A 20,982-nucleotide genomic window follows, 5' to 3' on the forward strand; every position below is an offset into this window, starting at 1 on the left:
CTTCTGCTTTGCCTAGTAATATAAAATTAAACCAACACGTTGAGTGCTGAGAGTGGAACGCCTGCTTTCTGTGTGTCCTGATACATTGCATCGTGTCTCTGTTAAGCAATGCGAATGTGCTGGTGTGTAGAGCTGTAACTTAATGACTTGCATACCTTTGTGAGTTTAGCTGTGAATCTGGCGCGTGTTGCACTTATCTGATTGCACACTGCTCCTTATTTTTTGTGTTCTTGCTGCTGTGGGCGTGGAGTGGGATGGCCGGTTCTGCGGTGCATATCTGTTGATCATTCTTTTGGAGGTGGCTATGTGACGGGTTTGTATGTTTAATGTCTTGCTCTCGCCTGCTCAGCCATTTCAGAGAACCCCGTGATCATGACCTCCCCACTCTATCTGGAGATCATCATTTACTGCACAGGAGCCTTCCTCATCTCATGCATGTTGGTCACGGTCATTATCTACAAGATGAAGAACACTACCAAGAAAACGGACTTTAACAGCCAGCCCGCCGTGCACAAGCTGGCCAAGAGCTTCCCCTTGCAAAGACAGGTAACAGAAAGTATATAGGGGGTTTACATATTTATTTTTTCTTGGGAAGACGCTAGAGTGGATGGGCTGCGCAAGAGTGTGTGGGTAGCAGATCTGGTGGAATAAACGGTATAGGGACCAACTCAAGCAGAAATTCCCCACTTAGTGACGTAGTAGAGAAAATAGTAAGCAGATACTGAGTATGGTTAATACTAGACTAGCTAATTGGGAAATTTCAGGTTCCCCCATTAAGTATCTTACAGGTGAATATTGAATGAGTTTGCCCAAAAACAGGAGGTTGCAAGTAACTTCTCAGAATGTTTTAGTTTTTTAAAATATTTGTCACATTCAGTTATGAAGAATGATGGTGTCGGGCTGGACTCAAAACGACCACATCACTGGTCAGGACCACTTGTATCCCACCCAAAGTTTCCCATGTACGTCCTACAACAATCACACACCTCACTGACTGATCATACAAATCCACCTGTAATTGCTCATGGCAGCTCTGAGCGATTCAGTACCACACTAGTGCCAGTTATGCACTGTAAATATACTAGATAACTTACGATAAATTGAGTGGACATTATTAGCTACCCACAAGGTCTCTAATTTATGCAAATGTTCTTAATTTCTTCTTGGGCTTCTTAACACCAAGATAAATGGAGGATTAAATACTTTCAGAAGGATTCAAAAGGATTACCACCAAAGATTATGGTGCGCATGGACTGCAGTAAGTAGCTTTAAGCAATGGTTCCTGGGAAATCTGAGCTCTATTCCAACACCCAGATCCTATGTGTAGCGGCTAGTAAGCGGTGCATTTTGCTTGGTACTTGATCTGTAAAGGAAACCCCAAAATAGAGGGCTGGAGGTTCACTTTTAGAGCAGCAGTTATCGACAAAGTCAAGAAGAGTGTTACAATTACTTGTTTGGAAGAACTCCCATCAGCTGATATCACTATGAGTCAAAAGCCTTAAATAGACCCAAATGAGTCCAAAATGATTTAGATAGTACCAGGTGTATGTTAGGAATGGTGTAAGTTAATGTGAATTCATTTTGGTCAATCATTGCATTATATTTTTCCGTTTCGTGACCATCAAAATGAACATTAAGTGGGTATGGTCTTTTTTAAAATTACAAAGTTCAAACAGGAAATGTTTCTAAGGAATTGTCACAGTTGTTCCCCCATTGTCAGCCTCTCCTGGGAATCCACGTTGCCTCACAATCTTCCCCGACTGTTGCAACTTTTCATTGGAGTTTAAACTCCTTTCATAGAAGTACACCGAAGAAGCAATTGAGAGGGGTTTGAAGGTATCATCTCACTGGCATCTCCTGAAAGTTTTGAGCGTTCTTGCCTAGCATCCATTCCGGTCATAATGGCACAGAATCATTTATTTGCAGCAGACGATTGTCCATTCTCTGTTTTCTTTGCGTTGGCACTTTTGTCAGCTGTCATCACAAATGAAAGTAGGTGAGATGTGAGAAGGTGTACTCATCGTGAAGTAGCATACAGGATGGTGACCCATTAACTGAACTCCTGTGAGTGTATCCTGCAGTGTGTGTCCGTGCGTATGTGTTTTCCCCGGAAAATGTGTTGCAAGGATGTGATAGCCGGAATTTAAAACCTAAAACTACTGAAGTAGGCTATTTACTTTTGTGTACCACCAAAACGCCACCAATGTATCACTCATAAAAAAGCCACCAATGCATTGTTCATGACCTCATACTTCACAGTTGATGCTTCTAACCTCACATCACTGATATAGCATAACATTAGGCTATCCACACATGGTGGAATAATTTAGGCATGTGGTTCCAAACCTTTTGACTTCTGTGGATCACCCAATTTATCATTACTGGAACCAGGGCTCCCCCACTGAATCATTATTGGAATGCGGGGGGCCCTCATTAAGTCATTACTGGAAGCTGGGGACTCAGGGGCAAACATTGCTGATGATTTGAACCGCAAAACAATACACCAAAAAAATACAGAAACAAGCATTCCATCAGACTCCTACACAAATGATGACACATTGTATTTAATTTGCAAACAAATAAAAGAAAAAAGAAGACAAAAGGTAATTTTAATAGGAAGGTTGGAGCTTTTCTAAATTCAGTTGAAGCCACATATGGTCCATACTATATTCTGTTTGATGGACCTGCACTGCTCCCACAAATTAATCTGGGGATACTAATTTAATTTTTAGCCTCCAATTTCAAATTCCTTGACATTTACAATATGTTTAAACTTTTTCAGTTGTACGTTTAGCTATTTTATTTATATACACTTTATTAATCTATTAAAATTAGTTAAATTTCTAAGCAGTCATGGACCCCCTGTGGAGGGTTTGTAGACCCTCAGGGTTTCCCGGACGACAGGTTAGGGACTACTGATTTAGGCATATACTTACACTTTCTGAAGAAACTGGACCAGATTACCATGAGCACCATAGGATATCATTGGCATCCAGTGTATCATAGAATAAACTTGTACTACTTCGGAACATTTCCAAAGCACACACGGTATTCTGTCAAAAGTACTCACAGAACAAAGTACCAATTACTTTACAACCCCAGGGCTAGTCTTAGGCAGACTAAGCAAACCTGATCACACAAACCAGATTCATGCATAAGACTCATGATGATCAGGCAGTTTGTACCTTTAGCTTTTATTTGTGGTTTTCAATAAGGCCAGATCTTAGGAACTAGCCTAATCCATCAGCATTCAGAATAATTTGTAAATCAAACCTTTTGAAAGAGACCAGTGGGACAAAGCCACAGTTTGTACAGATAATGGTTCTCAGAAGTATAAAGCTGAAGTTAAACAGTTACCTTGCCTTCTCACTGAGCAATATCTACAGACTTAAAGACCCTGAGAAGTCTAATGGGATGGATCTAGTGTCATTCATGAGTGGTGTTTGTTGTGGATCTCTGTGTGCTGACAGTAAAGCTAAGAGTTTGTCACATGTAATGTCTGTGAGGGTTTATGTTGGCATACAGAATAGAAATGAATGTGAGGACATCTGTTGAGTTGCTAAAAATGCACATTTCATGTTAAACATACTTCTGAAAACATCTGTTTCACAAAGAAGGCCCTTTATCCTCTGTAACCAAGTCCACACAAATGCCGTGTTTCTGCAGCCGCTGTGCTTTGTGCTTAATGATGATTTGCTTCACTTACCGCATAATCCCTCATCTGCTGAATAATCCACATATTTCAAGAAAAATCAATTGTTTTTAGATCAAACTGGCCAAATGTTTCAAAATGAACACCACACACTGTCCAACTGTTTCCGTGTTTGCTAAAGATAGTTGATCATCTTTCAGTAGTTGAATGAGTTTTTGGATACTGAACAGGTACTAAAGAGGTGAAAAATTTGTCTAGATAGTGTCAGTGCCATTAGTGGATGGACTGCGAAGTATTTCTGCCTGCCGCTTGAAAACATCCTTTCCTGTTATGAATGTAATTCATGCAGGTTAAACATGCATTTTGATGACAAAAAGGAATCAGCATAACGAAAATAGTTTGTTTTGTTATGCATGCAAATTCATCCAGTACTACCAACGCTGTGCCAAATAAATAGTTACTCGGAACAGGGCTTTCCAAGTGTAGTAAATCTCACACCTTTCTCTTCTCTTTGAAAAGTTGGATATCTTCATTGCGCATACAATGATACTGCGACACTTAAATGTTACAAAAGCAAAACTGGTCTGCCAGACTTTTTAGGGTCGAGCGCTAGCACTCTAGCCTGCTGTAATCTCTGTGGGCTTTTTACCACAACCATCGCACACCCTTCAGTTTCATTGGTTTGTGCGCTTGCCTTTTAAAATTCGCTTGAATTTATTTGTGAAAGGTATGCATACATAATGCCTTGTCCGGTGTTTAGCACTCCTCGAACACACCGGCCAACTACTGAAAACATACGAGGCTCCATGTTTTCACCATGGTTTCTGGGCCACTTGTTTGCTGCACATTTGCCGATACGTTTGACTGCGAGCGAACTTATGTTTCATTTTGTGTGCTCCTTCACGCTCATGGCATGATGCTTCAAATCGGCTCACTTATGTAAAACTGTATTACTTTTAATTTTAAGTGGCAGTAAAAGTCTGGTTAGGATTTTACAACGCTAATAACACTAAGTCGAGCAAATGTGACACCCATTGCATTGCAAATGCTTGTTTTTTTGTTTTTCTTAAGAGAAATTTGTATTTTCTGTGGTGTTTCGGGATCCCTTCTCTATCGTCTATTAAAATGTCACAAAATGATTATGCTCTCTAATGGCATATAATTTGGCTTTCCCTGCCACATAATTTAGTGAAGCGTCCGGCATGTTTTCATTTTTCACTGCTGAGGAATTTCTTATAACGTGCCCCACTTCACCAGTCTGCACCAAGTGTTCTACCATAGTTGACTTGCTTGGAGTTTGGTTTCCATAAATTCAAACTGATATCTTCTTAAAGTTCTGAACGCTGTCCTCCTAGACGCTGTGGTTACATTCTGTGCAGCTGTTAGAAAGACATTTCCTTTATGACTTTAAAGAATAGGAGTGAAGACTGAGTTTAATTAAGATTACACCGTATGGAATCATTTGAACTTTAAGGACCAGTTGTATACCTTACCATATAGACCACTTGCTCCCGCCTTCCCCCACCACCTCCCAACACCCCTCCCACCTCCCAGGACCTACTTAATGGAGGCTGCAGTGTGACCCCATTAAGCAGGTCCCAGGCCCAGCTCTCCCTATGCTGCTGCATCTCTCTTGCTCCTGTCTTCTCCTTCCCCTGTTTGAGTGCATTCTCCTTGCTTTTCCCTCATTATCACTGCTTTCGCCTTGCTTTTTCCCCATTTTTGTGTGCCTTGTCCTTGCTTTTTCCTCGTTTTCACTGCTTTCTCCAGCAGCTGCAAGTGCCTGGATACCCTTTTGGGTGCTTAGCCGCGCTTTACAAATCCTAATTGATTGATTGACTCAAGGTAAAATGATTATTGGATAATATGAAAGCAGAATATTTAATTAAAAAATCAATAAACATTTTATTTAATACATCAGAGCACCAATTTTGTGGTAAATCCTCGAATGCAACTCTGATCTCAATCCCATGCAGCACTCAATTTTCCAAATTCATATCTTGTGCACAGTCTGTTCTTGACATCCGCCTGTGTGCCTTTTGTGTTCCATCTGTCAGATACTTACCTTCCATATAAAGCAGTGGATCTTGTTATCAAGTACCCGCACCCTATCTCGATCAGTAGAATATCCCTGCTCAAACATAAACGTCTCAGAGATTTGTATAGTGTTCTTTTTTTGCCTTCTAGTGGTTGGGGCCAGATGTATTTCTGTCTTTACAGAACATTTTATTTTTAGCTTTGGACATACGTGAATTCACTTTGATGTCAGCCATAACCCACAATGCTTCAGTAGGTGTCTTCTATTTTAGCATTTTTTTTCCTCGCTAACAAGTTCTCTACGGAGTGCCCGGTTGAGGTCAATAAAGCCTGACCACCAGTGTTTCCATTCACCAGTACGCTAAGATCTTTATCCCTGGTTATGTGGATATAACATTTTCACCTGCGGGGTAAACCTTGTTTTGATCTGGGAAGGAAACGACTTGCTCGAGTTTTTCAGCTGTGCTTCCATCTGTACATACCTTCATCTTCAGGCTGTGTGATAATAGTACAGATTTCAGGTCTGGTGTTAAATCTTCCATGTTCCCTACAGTCGTGTGCATGCAATGACAGTTTCACTGCATAATCAAACAGATAATACATTGAAATGCTTTGCATTTAAGGTAATTCTTCCATTGGATACAAATCATATTCTTATTTCAAACTCTCATTCATCTGTCTCTTCACAGAACCGCCAATACACGTTTTTGGAACTTAAGTCAGTCCCTCTTTTATCTTATTTTGATGATGTGGATAAATCGTACTAAAAAGCGTACCTGGCTTAGAACTCTTGCCTCCTTAAAAGCAGTGTTTAACTTCCAAGCATTGACCTAAAAATAAATGGACTCCCTCATGGAGAATGTCTCCATCTAGGGCCGAGCTTGAACAATCTGAAGACAAACTGGACAAGATCTCTCCTGCCATCCCATCAGTCCCATTTAATCTCCACTTCAGAGAAGAGTTAAATACTCCTCGATTTGGAAACTTCTGATAGCTCCTCACCTGATTTGTGAGGAGCCTCAACTCGAAACTCAAGAGCGCCACACTAAATTCATATGATGTAAAACTAATTTACCAAGGCATTTCCCAGCAGTCTGGCTTAAAACATGTATTTTACGATGCTACTTAGTCATATGTTTGTCTTGTGTTTTTATGACAAACCGCAAAAGAAGACCAATAAAATGATATATATATATATATATATATATATATTTATCTTGTATCCACTGACATTAGCTATAATATTATTCTTAATGCTTTGTTGAGTCTTATACCACCCCGCCGTTCCTTTACCTCTTAAGTTTTGTTTTTTTTGTTATTAACTTTGTTAAATCTGTCAAATCTATATTAGTTTACACAATTCATAAATAAATTGTTTATTTTACCCAACTGAGTTGATACTTCGAGGCATCGGTTCAACATATGCCAGGGTGTGAAAGTGGGGCAATTGTGGAAAAGCAAATCTGTTTTCCTTTTTTTTTTGGTCTCTCTGAGAGTTGCATGACTACGTGAATCCTTTCACTACTTAAATGTCAGGGATAGGTCCGCCGTGTCCTAAGCACTCTATCTTCCATTTCCAGAACCAGCATGCCACTTGTACCTCCCTGTGGAGGCAAACCCATGATGTAATCACCAGAGCAATCCCACTCACTCCCATGTTGGCAGCAAAATCTCTTCTGCATCTACCTTAGGTCAGTTAATCACATCTGCAATATGAAGATGTTGCTGTGCCTTTATCTACAGCTTATCTCCTAAGTGGCATCACTTGGGATGGGCAGTGAAGGAAAGGTGGCCCCCTCACGTGGGTGCCTGCTTCAGGATCATGACGGGTCCACAGCCCTTCAGAAGATATTGTTTCTGAAGCATCAGGGTTGCTCAAGCAGGACACATCACCCAAGACGTGACTTGTCCCCCTACTTTCCCCACCACTCCCTTACAGCACCCAAGAGTACTGTGGAGCCACTGATCAACAGTACTAGCCAATGACACTACAATACTATAACGTATATGGAAAATGCTGTGTTGGGGTGTCACGTGTAGGCCACTATCTTACTGCCCAACATCCTCCTTCCTGCTGGTTTGCACCAAATCCACTTATCTCTTTTCCTAGTCCCAGTGGGGCCAGGTCGATAGGATGCACCTTTTTATTTTCTTCTTGTATTATTTTTGAGGGTGGAATCCAGCTTTTGTTGCTTCACCGCAAGTCAGCATTCCAGCAACCCCTTTTGGTGGGTCAGAACTTGGTAGGTGTTCCTCAGTTTTCAACCCCCCCACACCCCCACCCAGAGCTGAATAACCCACTTAGCCTCTTCAACCATGGAAAAACACAAAGGGTGATGTAGTCAGTTGTTGGACCAAGGGCATGGGGCCAAATTCCACTACATACCACCCACCCACACACAATTCTTTCAGGTCCCTTAGGGGCTAGATCATGGTGTACCTGAAACATTATTAACCCCCTGGGGATTTTCGTATTCCTCCAAAAGTACTTTGTCATAGTGGGGGCGTGTGGCCTGAGGAGAAATGGACTTGTGTGGGCTGGTATAAATGTATCCCCGCACTTAGTATTTGTTCCCTCGAGGGAAAGAAAAGGCCTCACTAAATGGTGAACACCCTGGTTCCAGCGCAACATGCACACAACTTAGCTCGCCGACTCCTACCACCAGACACGCTTTTATCTCTAAAGACCCCACCACCCAAACTCTGAAATCTACCCCTGCTCCGGCTAACTCTGTCCCATCAGTCCACTAGTATTCAAGAGAAAATTCATCCCCAAATAAAATATAGGGGTCTTTTCCTAATACAGAGCCAGAATTACCCCTACCCATCAACCACCTCATATTTTTCTGTAGCCTAGATGAAGGCAGAGAGAGGACTACCTCTCTAAATTAGCCTCTCCCCAGACCACATGAAAAAATATTGAGCCCTTAGGCCACGTTTTCATTTTTCCTCAAACTAGTTAGAGACATGCCCTCGCTTTAAAATCCAAAACTGGGCTCAGCATTACCCTCCCCCAACCACATGGTAAAGCGCTCGTCATCTCTCTAGCCAGCAGTGATTAATATGGTTCTGGCTAGACCGAGAGAAGACAAAGGCCTGAATAAGTTACTTCCTTCCCTCCACTTTTATACCCTCCTATCCGTGAAAAACATTGGAGCAGAGAGTATGGGGTTACTCTCCAGTCTGCTAAACATGGAAGTCTAATAGCCCTGTTGGGGAAATTTAAATGTGAGTAAATGCAGTGCATCCTACCCATGCACTCACCCCTCTTAAGTCATTTGGAAATTGTACAGTTGCCAAACTAGTCCCCAAAGGGAGTGCAGTCAGTATTGAAATGGATCATCCATGGGAATCAGAAAGGAGACCAATGCCTTGGGTGTTAATTTCTGGAAACAAATGCTGAACACAGTGGGTAGTACCTTCTTCACTTGCACACACATCCTCGCCCCCACTTGTCGGGTCCCTATCAGGGCTAAATGGTCAATATGAACCTGACACTCCACCCCCCCTCAACATGGTGTTAATCCCACAGTAGCCAGGCATCATTAGCATGGATACATAGGCAGTGGGGTTGATCCGCTGACAAATGGCCCAACTATTCCCCCTTTTCACATCTGCTTTCGGGGTTAGATTGCGTAAGAATAAATCTTTGAATAAAACTGGCATAAAATAGCATATGAGAGAGTACAGGACTACTCCAGAATCTGCCAAACAAAGGGGGATGAATAGTCCCCTAAGGAAAATTTAAGTGTTAGCAAAGGCAGTGTATTCTGGGGATGTGGAGCAAAATAACTCGCCACTACGTGCAGCTCCATCTATCTGGGCAGTGTTTGGGAGAGGAACAGTTTCTTCAGGGGTGCAGTAAAAATTGAATAGGCTCATTTTAGGCTTCTGAAAGGCCACCAATTTCCAGGAGATTTTTTTCCCCAAAAAATATTGGTGAGCAAAGTGGGAGTGGTTCATCTTCACTCATGCACACACCTTGCCCCTATGTTCCTCCACTAGAGGGAATGCAATCATGTCCAAGCGCCTATAAGAATACAAAAAAAGAGAAAATAAAGTGCACCCGCACTTAACATGGTGTGAACCAACATTCACCCCTCCATTTCGGTTGCTGGGCTGGGTCAATGTTGAAAGGAGAAAAGTATACATTCCCTTCCACCCCCAGCCACATGTGAAGCTTCTGAGGAATATAAGCAGTGACATCCATCCAGCCAGATCCGCAGGAGAGCTAGAATGGGGGATTTAACCCATCTCCCTCCATTTATCCATTCCCGCTGACTTTCTTGGCATCTGAATCCACAGGTCTTTTTTCTCTGAGAAGATAACAGTATAGATGGTGTAGGCATCAGCACAGGACCTACTTACGCCTCACTATAGACTTTCTGTCTGGGTTATGCCCACTCCATTGTCGCAGGGTTAAAAAAGAAAGGAATTGCAGCGCCCCATAACGCCCTCTCGTACTACTCCCATCTTTGGCTTATTAGCCACATTGGAGTAGATGTGCTTTAGCCCCTTACTAAGCTTTAAACACCACTAAACCCTCAGAAGTATTCTAGTTAAATGTGACCAGCGAAAATGACTGTGGGTGGTTCACTAGCACGAGCCCGGCCCAACCTCCAGCCTTGCCACCCCACCACTTACAGCTTACTGAGAGAGGGTTAGATCACTTTGCCGCCTCATGCACCCATGGGTGAGCTAAGTCTCCTAGCCACTCCACCTTGTAGCTACTTGGAAAAAACGAGCTTTAGCAAAGTGCCTATGTCTAGCCTTTTGGACCAATTGGTTTTGCCAGTGCTGTTTCCGGGAAAGGAGGGGTGCTTGCGTAGGGAAAGCACGTAGTAGAGAGAGCAACACATACTCCATGGTGCGAATTGTGGGTGGGAGTACACAAGGGAGACTGCAACACAGAGTGCAGGATGTTTCCAGAGGGGAAAAGAACACTGGAGAGATGAACACAGAGCACAAGGGAAAAGAGGTCACTGGAGAAGCATGTGAGAGGGACAGATCAAAACTGAGCATGAGGGGAAGCACATGAGGGAGAGCAGCATGGAGAACAGGTGCTTTGTATGGGGAAGCACACTTGAGAGAGAAATAGCATGTGGTCTGTTTTGCAGGTGTGAAAGCATTAGAGGGAGAGGTCAACACATGGTTGGAGAAGCACGCGAGGAAGAGCAGCACATAACTGGGGAAGCACACAAAGAAGAGCAACACAGAGTACAGGGTGCATGGTTTTCTGGAAAGGAGTAACACACAGTTTAATACAGCAGCGCGTGGTGGAGAGAGGGTTTACTGGAGGAGAAGCAAACTGGGGAGAGAGCAACACAGAGCACATGTGGACCTTGTAGAGGGACGCAGGCAAGGAGAGAGCGTCACAGAGCACACAAGTGTTTTGCAGGTGGGAAAGTATGAAAGGGAGAGAGTAAACCATAAGGGAAACACATGACTAACAGCAACACAGAGCACAAGGTGGGTAATTTTCTAGAGGGGAGAAGCACACTGCTGACCAGAACACAGCATGCAGTGGAAAGATGAGTTACAGGAGAAACTGCAGACGAGAGAGACAGCAACTTGGAGCACAGAAGGATGGTGGATTTGCAGTGCGGAATACACATGAAGAGAGCAACACTAGAGCACTGTGCATGTTTTGCAAATTGGGAATCACTACAGGCAGAGCAACACAAGACCGGGAACTACACAAGGGAGAGCAACACAGAGCCCCGGGAGCTGGGTGGTTTTCTGGAGGGCACACGCATACTACTGCGAGGGCAACACAGCATGCAGCGGTTCGCAGAGGAAGGCACACAAGTGGGAGAGCAACACAGAGGGGAGCGAATGCTTAAGGGCGACATGGAGAGCAGAGCCTGTTAAGTTCACAATGGGTATTAAGCAACCACACAGCTTGGGTTCTGTCTGTTAGGCAAGACCTAAAAAGTTATTCATACAAGTGGAGTATGGTCTGACAATCACAATGTGTAGTAAAGTGCACCTTGGTGATTCCTTTTTCTTATGGACAAGCAGGTAGAAATACCTGGTGGTCTCAAGCCACTACTTGCACCCTTTTTATCTCTCCTGGTAGGAGTCAGGGTTTGGGGTGTGCTATGAGGTCTACACATCCTAAAGATGAGATTATCATCCCCCCAACATCCTTCTGTACCGAATGTGCCCTACGCCTTGCAGATAAGAGGAGATAGATTATAGGGTTTGTTCCCAATCTGAACCACGAGGATAACAAAGACTTCCTCTAGTCACCTAGTGCAATGGCAAAATAGAATAAAATAACAAATGCAGTCTGGTATCAGCTCCTTGACAGATGGCTAGGTCCCTTTGCCATTTATCCACCCATTCCATTGTAGGTACCTTAGTGGAAATATTGGGTGGGTGTTTTTAAGAGCCTAAAATGTATCCTCACATAGCACCTGAAAGGGCACTAGAACACAAGCATGTAATTTGTGCAGACAAAAAAAAAGAGGACCAGGTTTTTCATAGTGCATGAAGGTGCCACCATGCACTTAAAAATACAAATTATCAGAATTGTGCCTATTCTTCTAATAAAACCAGGAAACTGTATCATCAATTGATTGCATACATAATGGTTTTGTGACTGCTCACACTAGGTATATTAAAGGAACCCCCTACAATGGACCACTAAATTTGAAGGCCAGTGAGTGAATTAGCACCTCTTATACCATACCAAGACTTCCATTCCTCTTTCACCCAGATGCGGTGGTCCATATATGTGTACATAATACACTCTTTAACTGAGGTTTGTTTTCAGTGGTTAGATGTGATGCTCTGCGGTGTTGCCGCATGGCAAACTGTACATGCACTCATCATGTGTATGTGAGTTCAACTGGACAGTTAGTCTGCACCCACAGGGATGGATGTACTGGTCTCTGCAGTCTGCATGCTCCTTTGTCCCGGGCATTGCGGGCTCTTTCCCCTTCACATTGTTTCATTAAAGATTTTCCAGAAGGTGTTTTTGTATGAATGAATATGCTTCAGTCCTCCAGGACAGCGTGGGAAGCTTTGCGTGGTGGGCGGACAGGGTCCGAGCTAACAGACCGCAAGAAGTAGAATGAGAGAGAGAACTGGGCAGGACAGAGGGAGGGCGAAGCAACGGAGGCAGAGAGAGGCATAGAGTCCGGGAACAGATTAAACAAGCCCATGAACGATGAAAGTAATGTGGCTTACAAAAGAAACAGTGCCCGATTAAACATGCTACCAAACTCGAGAAGTGTGCCCCTCTTACCAGTACTTCGAAATGCGACTGCTACAATTAACCAGAACACCGACCGCATTCACCATTACTGCCATGGCCAATACACTCAATTCAAAAGTCCTCATTTCCTGTATTTAATCAATGCAAGTAAAAGTCAACACGCTAGAGCCACAGACCACAACATTTAAAGGCGCACACCAGTATATTATAAATGAGCCGCACTGTGCAGGAAAAAAAACAGGCAGGCTACTGTCATATTTAAAGATAAATTGTGGTGTGTCATGACGTTAATAGAGGGAAATACACTAAGAAAGTGAGGGTGAGCTGGCCCTGGAAACGCCCCCTCTGCTGCTGTTTTATATTGGCAGAGGGAGGTAGTGGGGAGGGAAAACCCGCTGGAGGGCTTGCCCGAGGAAGATTCGCTGCTCTGAAACACACACTCAGTGTAAGACGAGCAGGCAAAAACTAAAAAAAAAAAAAAAAAAAAAAAAAAAGTCCCCTACAAAAGAGATACACAGGACAAAGTGTAAAGTTATACAGTAGTTTGCCCCTGCTCTGAAAGAGAAAAAGGAGGGACAAAGAGGCAGACCTAACCACTACAGAGAGAGGATTTTTTTTTTTAAAGGACATTGCAACCAACAAATGAAATCGCTTTAAGCACACAGTATAAATATACCTAAAAGTATACATGAGGTCGAACACTTACGCTTGACCTAAAAAGTAGTGGGGACGGATTAGAATAGGATAAATAAAGCCTTGCTGAAACTAGAGATGAGGGTGAACAGTATGAAGGGTGAAATCGACCACAGCAATTTGCTTGCATGTCTCTTCTATTTTACTTAACAGGCATGTGTGGAATTGTGAGGTTTCTCTAGGTGCTATGCCTCCCCAGGCAAGGAATGAAAGGATAGCCCATTCTTGAATGTTTAAGCAACCATAACTTCCATTTTGACCCTACACAATCCTGTGCTGTACTTTAAACTAACTCACTTAAGTGGGGTACTTTGATGTCTGGAAACAGTGCTGATTTTAAACTGGTATTACATGGAGACTTGGAAGTCCCAGGCCGCATTTTGTAATCTATCAAGGTAATTCAATGATAGCTACTCAGTCTAGCACTGTTGAATCTAACGTAAACCTTTTTTCTTTGGTGTGTCTTGCTTCATCTTCACAGATTGGTAACTTTGTCTCTTAAATGTGATTCTAACAAGATAACTTATTCAATGACTTCAGTAACTCGGGCTTCAATGCTACTCTGCTTGAATTGATAACCTGAACGTCTTGTATGGAGATTTGGATATTGACTTTTAAAAGGTGGTGTTGCCTTAATTTGGTCTTTAATTTTATCAAGGTCAGCATGATAAAGATAAAGACTAGATTTGGAATATTACATATATTAGAGAATTTATGAACACTTTTTAAAGATGGGACATTGGAAGCTATATTAAAAACATGTTTATGATTCCCTAAGCTGAACTCTACGAAAAGCTTCTGCAAAATTAAAATGTTCTTCCGAAACGGAAATAAATTTTCCCTAATTTCATCTTTGCTGCCAGGCTTTCATCTTGTTTCAGACCCATTATTTGGTACATGATTCTTTGAATTTCTCAAATGGCTCAGAACATAAATATGGCCCCTATGTGCCCCTAATTATTCTTGTTTCTGCGTAAAAATGTGGGTCAGTGGATTCTCGTTTGGTGAAAATGGCATTTACTTCCTTTACTTTACCTGTTCATGTAAATTTAGGCACCCCGTTTTTTTTAATTATCTTAACAATAGGTTAAATATATGGACTACTTACAGCAAAACCATTAGTTCTAGTATTTGTGCATCTGAAACCGTTTTTACACGTAAATAGTAACCTTTGTCTTCCTGCAGCACGATTGTCGTGCTTTCACCCGTGTTATGCAGCACTGTGCATTTGGTGTCTTTTTGGACTTGAGTTTAGACCTGCAAGGAGTAAATGTGCCTTACTGAATAAATGTGCCTCACTGAGTCGGGCCTTGTTGCCTCCTGTCCCCTCAGCATGCTCGGAGTAATTTTGAGACATTCAACACCTAGAGTGTACCTTCTCTATATTGTAATTGTATTGTATTGTAATAGTATTCATATAGCGCTTACTACCCCTGACGAGATGTCAAAGTGCTTTTCGGTGAATGGCACGCTACTCTGGAACCCAAGAGGAATTAGTGGTGGATTAGTACAGGAAAATACAAGTTCAGTTTTAGTATTTTTATGAGTTAATTTGAGCAGAGGATATGTGAGTTTATTAGTTGGATTGACTAGAGTAATGGAGGGATAGAGGGGGGAAGAATCCAGAAGTGTTAATTGGACGTTTATAGTAATAGGATGAGGCTTGGGATGAGTAAAGGAGAGATGGAGGAGGGAAGAGTCTGTGGAAAGGGTTAGGGAGATCATAATAGCAGGAGGGGTTTTGGATGAGTCAAGGTGAGATAAATGAGGGAGAATTTATTAAGGTTGTTTGCGAGATCATGGTAGTAAAGTGAGGTTTGGGTGAGCTAGATGTGGAAGAGGAGGGAAGAACTTAGGCAGGGTTATTTTGGAGATGAAAGTAGTAGAGTGGGTTTGGGTTGAGTCAGAGTGGGGATGGAGGATAGAGACATGACATATGGTGATGGGTAGACACAGTAAAGCTTACAAGAGAGTAAAGTTGTATTAAGTTTATTTATAATTTTATTTATATATGTATACTTTTTTAATCATTATTTTATTTATTCATTATTTTTTATTTTAATTTACTTATAATTTGAGTTTTATTTATATATTTTATTTTTATTTATACACACACATATATATATGTATATATTCATATACATATTTAATCGTGAGTAAATATACATTTGTTAAACAGGTTTAAGGAGCAAGTGTGTAATTTATTGTTATGATATAGTAGTGATACATATTTCCTAAAGAACTATACATATCTAGAATATACACATATTCAGATAAAAAATATTTATCAACACAGTCCATTGCTGTTTGAATATGGTGGTTATGAAGAAAAGAGCCAACTCTTGAGTAGACTTCTGAAGACAAGATAGTTATCCGTGGATCTTATATTTGGGGGTAATTAATTCCATAGTTTGGCTGCTTGAACGGAGAAGGATGTACCACCTATAGTCTTTTTCTTGTATGGTGGTGTTCTAAGGTAGGGTGCCAATTGTGAGCGGAGGTTTCTTTGTTGAATGTATTTGGTTATTTTGTTTCTGATAAAAAGTGGTCCTGTTCCATGTATATCTTTGTGGGTGATACAAAACATCTTGAAGGTGGATCTTCTGGCAACAGGTAACCAGTGTAGTGCTCTCAAGGCAGGGGAGATGTGGGCTTGTGGCTTTATATGTAATAGTAGCCTGGCAGCAGAGTTTTGAATATGTTGTAATTTTTTTATAATAGATAGAGATGATCCATGGTAGAGGCCATTGGCATAATTCAGTTTGGATAGTACAAGCGAGATAGTAGTCTGCACCTTGTGCGGAAATCCGAGGTGGGGTAAGATGCGTTGCAGAGTCTTCAAGGTGATGAAGCTTGTTTGTGCTAATTTGTCCACTTAGGCATTCACAGTTAACTTGGAGTCCATGGTAATTCTGAGGTTTTTAACTTCCTTGATAATTGAGGAGGAGGTCGTCAAAGTTCGTTGGGCCAGGCGCACAGTGGGTCATAATTTTTCCAATCACCACATATGAATATTTCCGTTTTGGAGGCATTTAGGTTTGAGATGGCTCCAGGTCATCCACTGATCAACAGCTCTGAGGCAACTGAAGATTTGTGAGTTTTCAATGCCTTTGGGACATTCCAATTTAAGTAGTATTTGTGTGTCATCTGCATAGTTGTAGCATGCGATTTGAAAATCATTGATCAGTACTGGTAAAGATATCATGTAGATGTTGAAAAGCAAAGGTGAGATGATTGATCCTTGGGGACCCCTGCTTTTGTGAGATAGGGTTTGGATGAGAAGGGGGGAGAATAGATCATATTAGTTATGTTTTGAAGGTGGGATGTAATCCAGTCGAGAGCAGTCCCTTCTATGCCAGTTTGTAGAGTCTTTGAATTAGGGTGTCATGGTCAACCGTATCAAAGGCAGCCGAGAGGTCCAACAAAAGTAGTGCAGCAACTCCATTGCGGTCAACTGTTTTTTTAAGATCATCTCAGATTGCGAGGAGTGCCGATTCAGTGCCTCTTCCTGGGCGGAATCCAGTTAGTTAGTCTGAAAGTATGGATTTGTCTTCAATGAATTGTGACATCTGGGTTAATGTTGCTCTTTCTATCAGTTTGCCCAGGAAAGGTCCATATGTGATTGGTCTGTATTTGTTGGGGTCCTGTGGGTCTAGGTTTTTTTTCTTTAATAACAGACGTATGTATGCCTTTTTCAGGTCTTCAGGAAAATTTCCTGTAGTTAACAAGTTGTTGATGATTCTTCTTACAAGTGTGGCAGCAGAAGTAGATAAAAAAAATTCTTGAAGATGTGTGGTGGACAAGGGTCAGAAGGGCAACTGGAAGGCCTGCTTGCTTTAACCAAATCCATAAAATCACCTTGTGATATTTGTTTAAAGGACTGTAGAAGTTGGGTTGGTTTATTCTTAGAGGGGATTTTAGGAGAAGCGGGTGGCACTGATGGTTTTCTTCTGCTTTATAGAGGAGTCCAGTGTGTCTGCCTTGGTTGTGTAATGAGTTGCCAGTTTGTTTGTGAAATCTTGAGTAGTGGGACGACTTCCTTCCATGCATTTAGACCCAACAGCCACAGAAGTTGAAAAAAAAATATATATATATAGCTTTAATCCTATTTTCTAAAATAATACCATATTATAATTGATATAAAATCACACATTTATACTTATACCCATAGTTAATTTCTCATAACCATACACAAATAAAAAGATTGATTCTCAAGAATAACATTTTGTTTTTTATTTAAGAATGAGTTGTTTTTACAACGGACTGGGACTAGTATGGGAGCTTCATGTGCTCTGTCTAACCTGCCTTTATGTGGAAGCAATTGAAAAGAAAGATGGTTACAAGGAGATGGTCCCTTTTTATTAAAATGTGAAAAATTGGCCCTGCTTCATAGATGATTTGTGGTTTGTTTGCTGGGAATCCGAAGATCAGTTGGACGACTTTATATTTGGTTGAATTTAGGTGACAGTAACTTTGGATTTACAGACACCAAAAGCAATCATAAATGTAACTTTCTGGATATAACTATCAAGGAAGTCTTGGGCAACTTAGACTTCACTGCACACTTCAGTGGGATTGCTAAACAATTCCACTTCTAGTTCTGAGTGTTTGTGTGAAGTTTAACCCTAGGGGAAACCCTTTTGCTTGTATGCATGATAATGGTCAAGCTAAAGACTACAACACGTCCAAACTGTTCATAGACTCTGACCATGTTTAAGTTTGACTAAAGCTAGGTGCCTTTTTGGCTCCCTTTCTCCCAATTTCTACCTTTGCTTTCATGATATCTGAGAGTTTAATAGGCCTAGTTTTGTGTTTGTGTGTTTTCAGACTCCTTGTTCTGCTCGTAGTGCTGCTATGCTCTAGAGCACTCACCAACTATCCCTGTGCTACTCTTTCACTTGAGCTCTGCTCTTGGATTTCCAAACAACGGTCCCTAATTCTCATGTAGTGGATCATCTCCAAGACCTGTAGCTAGACTTCACCGACTTGTTATTCTGTTTATTTGCTATAATACTTGGCCTACTGATGCACATAAAATTTTGTTCAGACTGACACAGGTGGGGTTCGCTATTTGGGATCTTGGCTCCCTATTTTTATTGTGCGAACCTGGATATCCGTGTTCTTTACCTCTGGGATCCAACACCAGGTTTTCTTGTTGGGGGGTGGAAATAATTTCCCTATTGCCTGATTTGGTGAACCTAGGTTCAGCTTTTAGTGTAGCATACGTTTTTGCAACTGCAAAGGGAGTGTTTGTGTTCTAGTTTGGCAATGGGAGAGCATAAGCACCACTTATCTGGATTGTTAGGAGAGCAGTCCGGCAGAGCAATGTCTTGAGTGGATGATCCCCAAGTTGCTCTAGAGCCCACTCCACTCATGAAGCGATTTCCCTGCCTACGGTACTCTAGAAATGCTACCTTAGGAGCTTCTTACAGTTATTTCAATACTGTACAAGGACGCATCTCCTGAAGTTCAAATGGTGCGGTTGGGAATCCTGCTTCCAGACTAGTGTTGGTCCACATACTATTTTATGTTTGAGGAAATTCTGTGGTTATGCCATGTTTATTGTCTTCCCTTGGTAGGTCTCTGGTTCAATGTCATCCATGCTGGATCTTGTTCTAAAAGGTAACCTCCACCTTCTGTTGAACTTTCTTCACCTTAGGTGTCTGCAGATTCCAGCTCTTCCATGAGCTCTGGAGTTATGCTGGTGCGGCCATCACGACTGTCATCCAGTGGAAGCCCAATGTTGACCGGAGTCTCTGAATATGAACTTCCAGAAGATCCTCGTTGGGAGTTCTCACGAGACAGGTATTTGTTTCTCTGTGATTCTTTAGGTGTTGAATGGCTTTGGGATGTGACAGTGTTCCACACCTGCTCTTCTTGCTAGCCATGAACTGTAAGGGAAATAGGCTAAAGGTTATTTAACCTAGGACTGCAGTTTACCCTGTGGAGATGAGAGGGATACACTCATAGGATGTTGCTCAATTGTTAAAATTATCATTGCTGTTTACTGGCTGATTTGAAACCTCAGGTCTTCCTTCAATTCCTGGCAATAGGGGTGGGTGTTTGCCATGGCACCTAGTGTTGGTAATGAGAAGGCATTGAGTGTGCTTTGCCTTAATTCCTTCCATATCTGATCTCAAAATCCATGACGGCTGTGTATTATTTTAATTTTCATGTACAAGTATTCACTCGACTTTTGTTCTCACATATTGCTTTGCCTTTTAATTGCACTTTTCTAGATTTGTGGCCTTGATTGTCCTCTTTTTTGCTGACAAAAGCATTTTTGCTCATGTCACTGCTTAGCAACAATTATGTGATCTCTGCCTGGTCTTTCTTCATTTCATGCTCTTAGCTGTGATATTTCTTCTGAGGAAGGGTGAACAAATGCTGTGTGCATCAGTGGGTATCCTGTCAGTTTCTGGGGTGCACCGCTATGTCCAAGAAACTTCCTGAATACTCTGCCTCAGTGGCTCGCTTTCACTATCGGCAGTTGTTTTAGCCATGTTTCTTTTTTCTTTTTCCTTTGCTGCAACATGTCTCCTTCTCTCTGTTCTGCTGCCTTTTCTGGTTTCTGTGAATGTGTTGCCTTCCTAAAGTCTCTTGTTACCCTTTAAGTGGCATCCAATAAATCTGCATTGAATTTTTCTTTTCTATTGACTTTTGTCATCCTTCTGTTGCATGGCTCCACCGTTGCCATTCTTCACGTCATCTTTAAGCTGAAAATTTGTAGTATTTTTTTTTCTTCTGCATTTTGTGCCCCTCTGTAGAACACGTGAGATAAGTGGGCTTATCGGGATACCTTCTGGGTAAGGGTAGGAAGTAAATTAGGTATACCTCCTGTTTGCCCCGGCAAAGGCCACATAAGGTTAATGGACTACAGACACCATGTCAGCTTGTGGCCGTGGCCCAACTTCTCCTTTCCTTTTCACTATGCAGCAGGACATATTGTTACAGAGCCTGTTCCTTTCCTGTTGTTTGAAAGGTGTACTATGCCAATTTGTGAATGTCTGGTAGTCTCCTTCAAAAGAAGGAACCTTTACCATGCTTAGTACACGGAGGTCCATGCTGATATTGTTGGCGCTAAGTAGAATGTGAACCCACGATTCTTAATCCCTCACCTCTTTGTTTCAGGTTAATCCTGGGTAAACCTCTTGGAGAGGGCTGCTTTGGTCAGGTTGTAATGGGAGAAGCAATTGGCTTGGACAAGGAGAAACCTAATCGAGTGACTAAAGTAGCAGTGAAGATGTTAAAATGTAAGTAATTTTGTAAGTCCCTACAAAATACCATCTGTAATTAAAATGCACTGTGCAGCCATTCCCATCCACTTCGTCACATGGGTGTTTGAAATTCAGGAGATCCACGTGTGGGACAAGAGTCA

The 20,982-nt window shown here is 41.8% G+C and overlaps 1 protein-coding gene across 4 annotated transcripts in view; it reads left to right on the forward strand.

Moving 5' to 3' along the window:
* Positions 1-20,982, forward strand: part of FGFR1 (fibroblast growth factor receptor 1) — a 185,599-nt gene that overhangs the window by 105,976 nt on the left and 58,641 nt on the right. For 3 of the 4 annotated variants that reach the window (XM_069214013.1, XM_069214014.1, XM_069214015.1), the window contains 3 exons: positions 350-546; positions 19,264-19,409; positions 20,736-20,857. In XM_069214013.1, coding sequence (XP_069070114.1) covers positions 350-546; positions 19,264-19,409; positions 20,736-20,857 — 465 coding nt within the window. Of the gene's footprint in view, positions 1-349; positions 553-19,263; positions 19,410-20,735; positions 20,858-20,982 lie in introns of all 4 variants that reach the window. The other variant, XM_069214012.1, reaches the window with a different exon arrangement.

The sequence above is a fragment of the Pleurodeles waltl genome, chromosome 11 (assembly GCF_031143425.1).
Source record: "Pleurodeles waltl isolate 20211129_DDA chromosome 11, aPleWal1.hap1.20221129, whole genome shotgun sequence".
In the NCBI taxonomy this organism is placed as follows: domain Eukaryota; kingdom Metazoa; phylum Chordata; class Amphibia; order Caudata; family Salamandridae; genus Pleurodeles; species Pleurodeles waltl.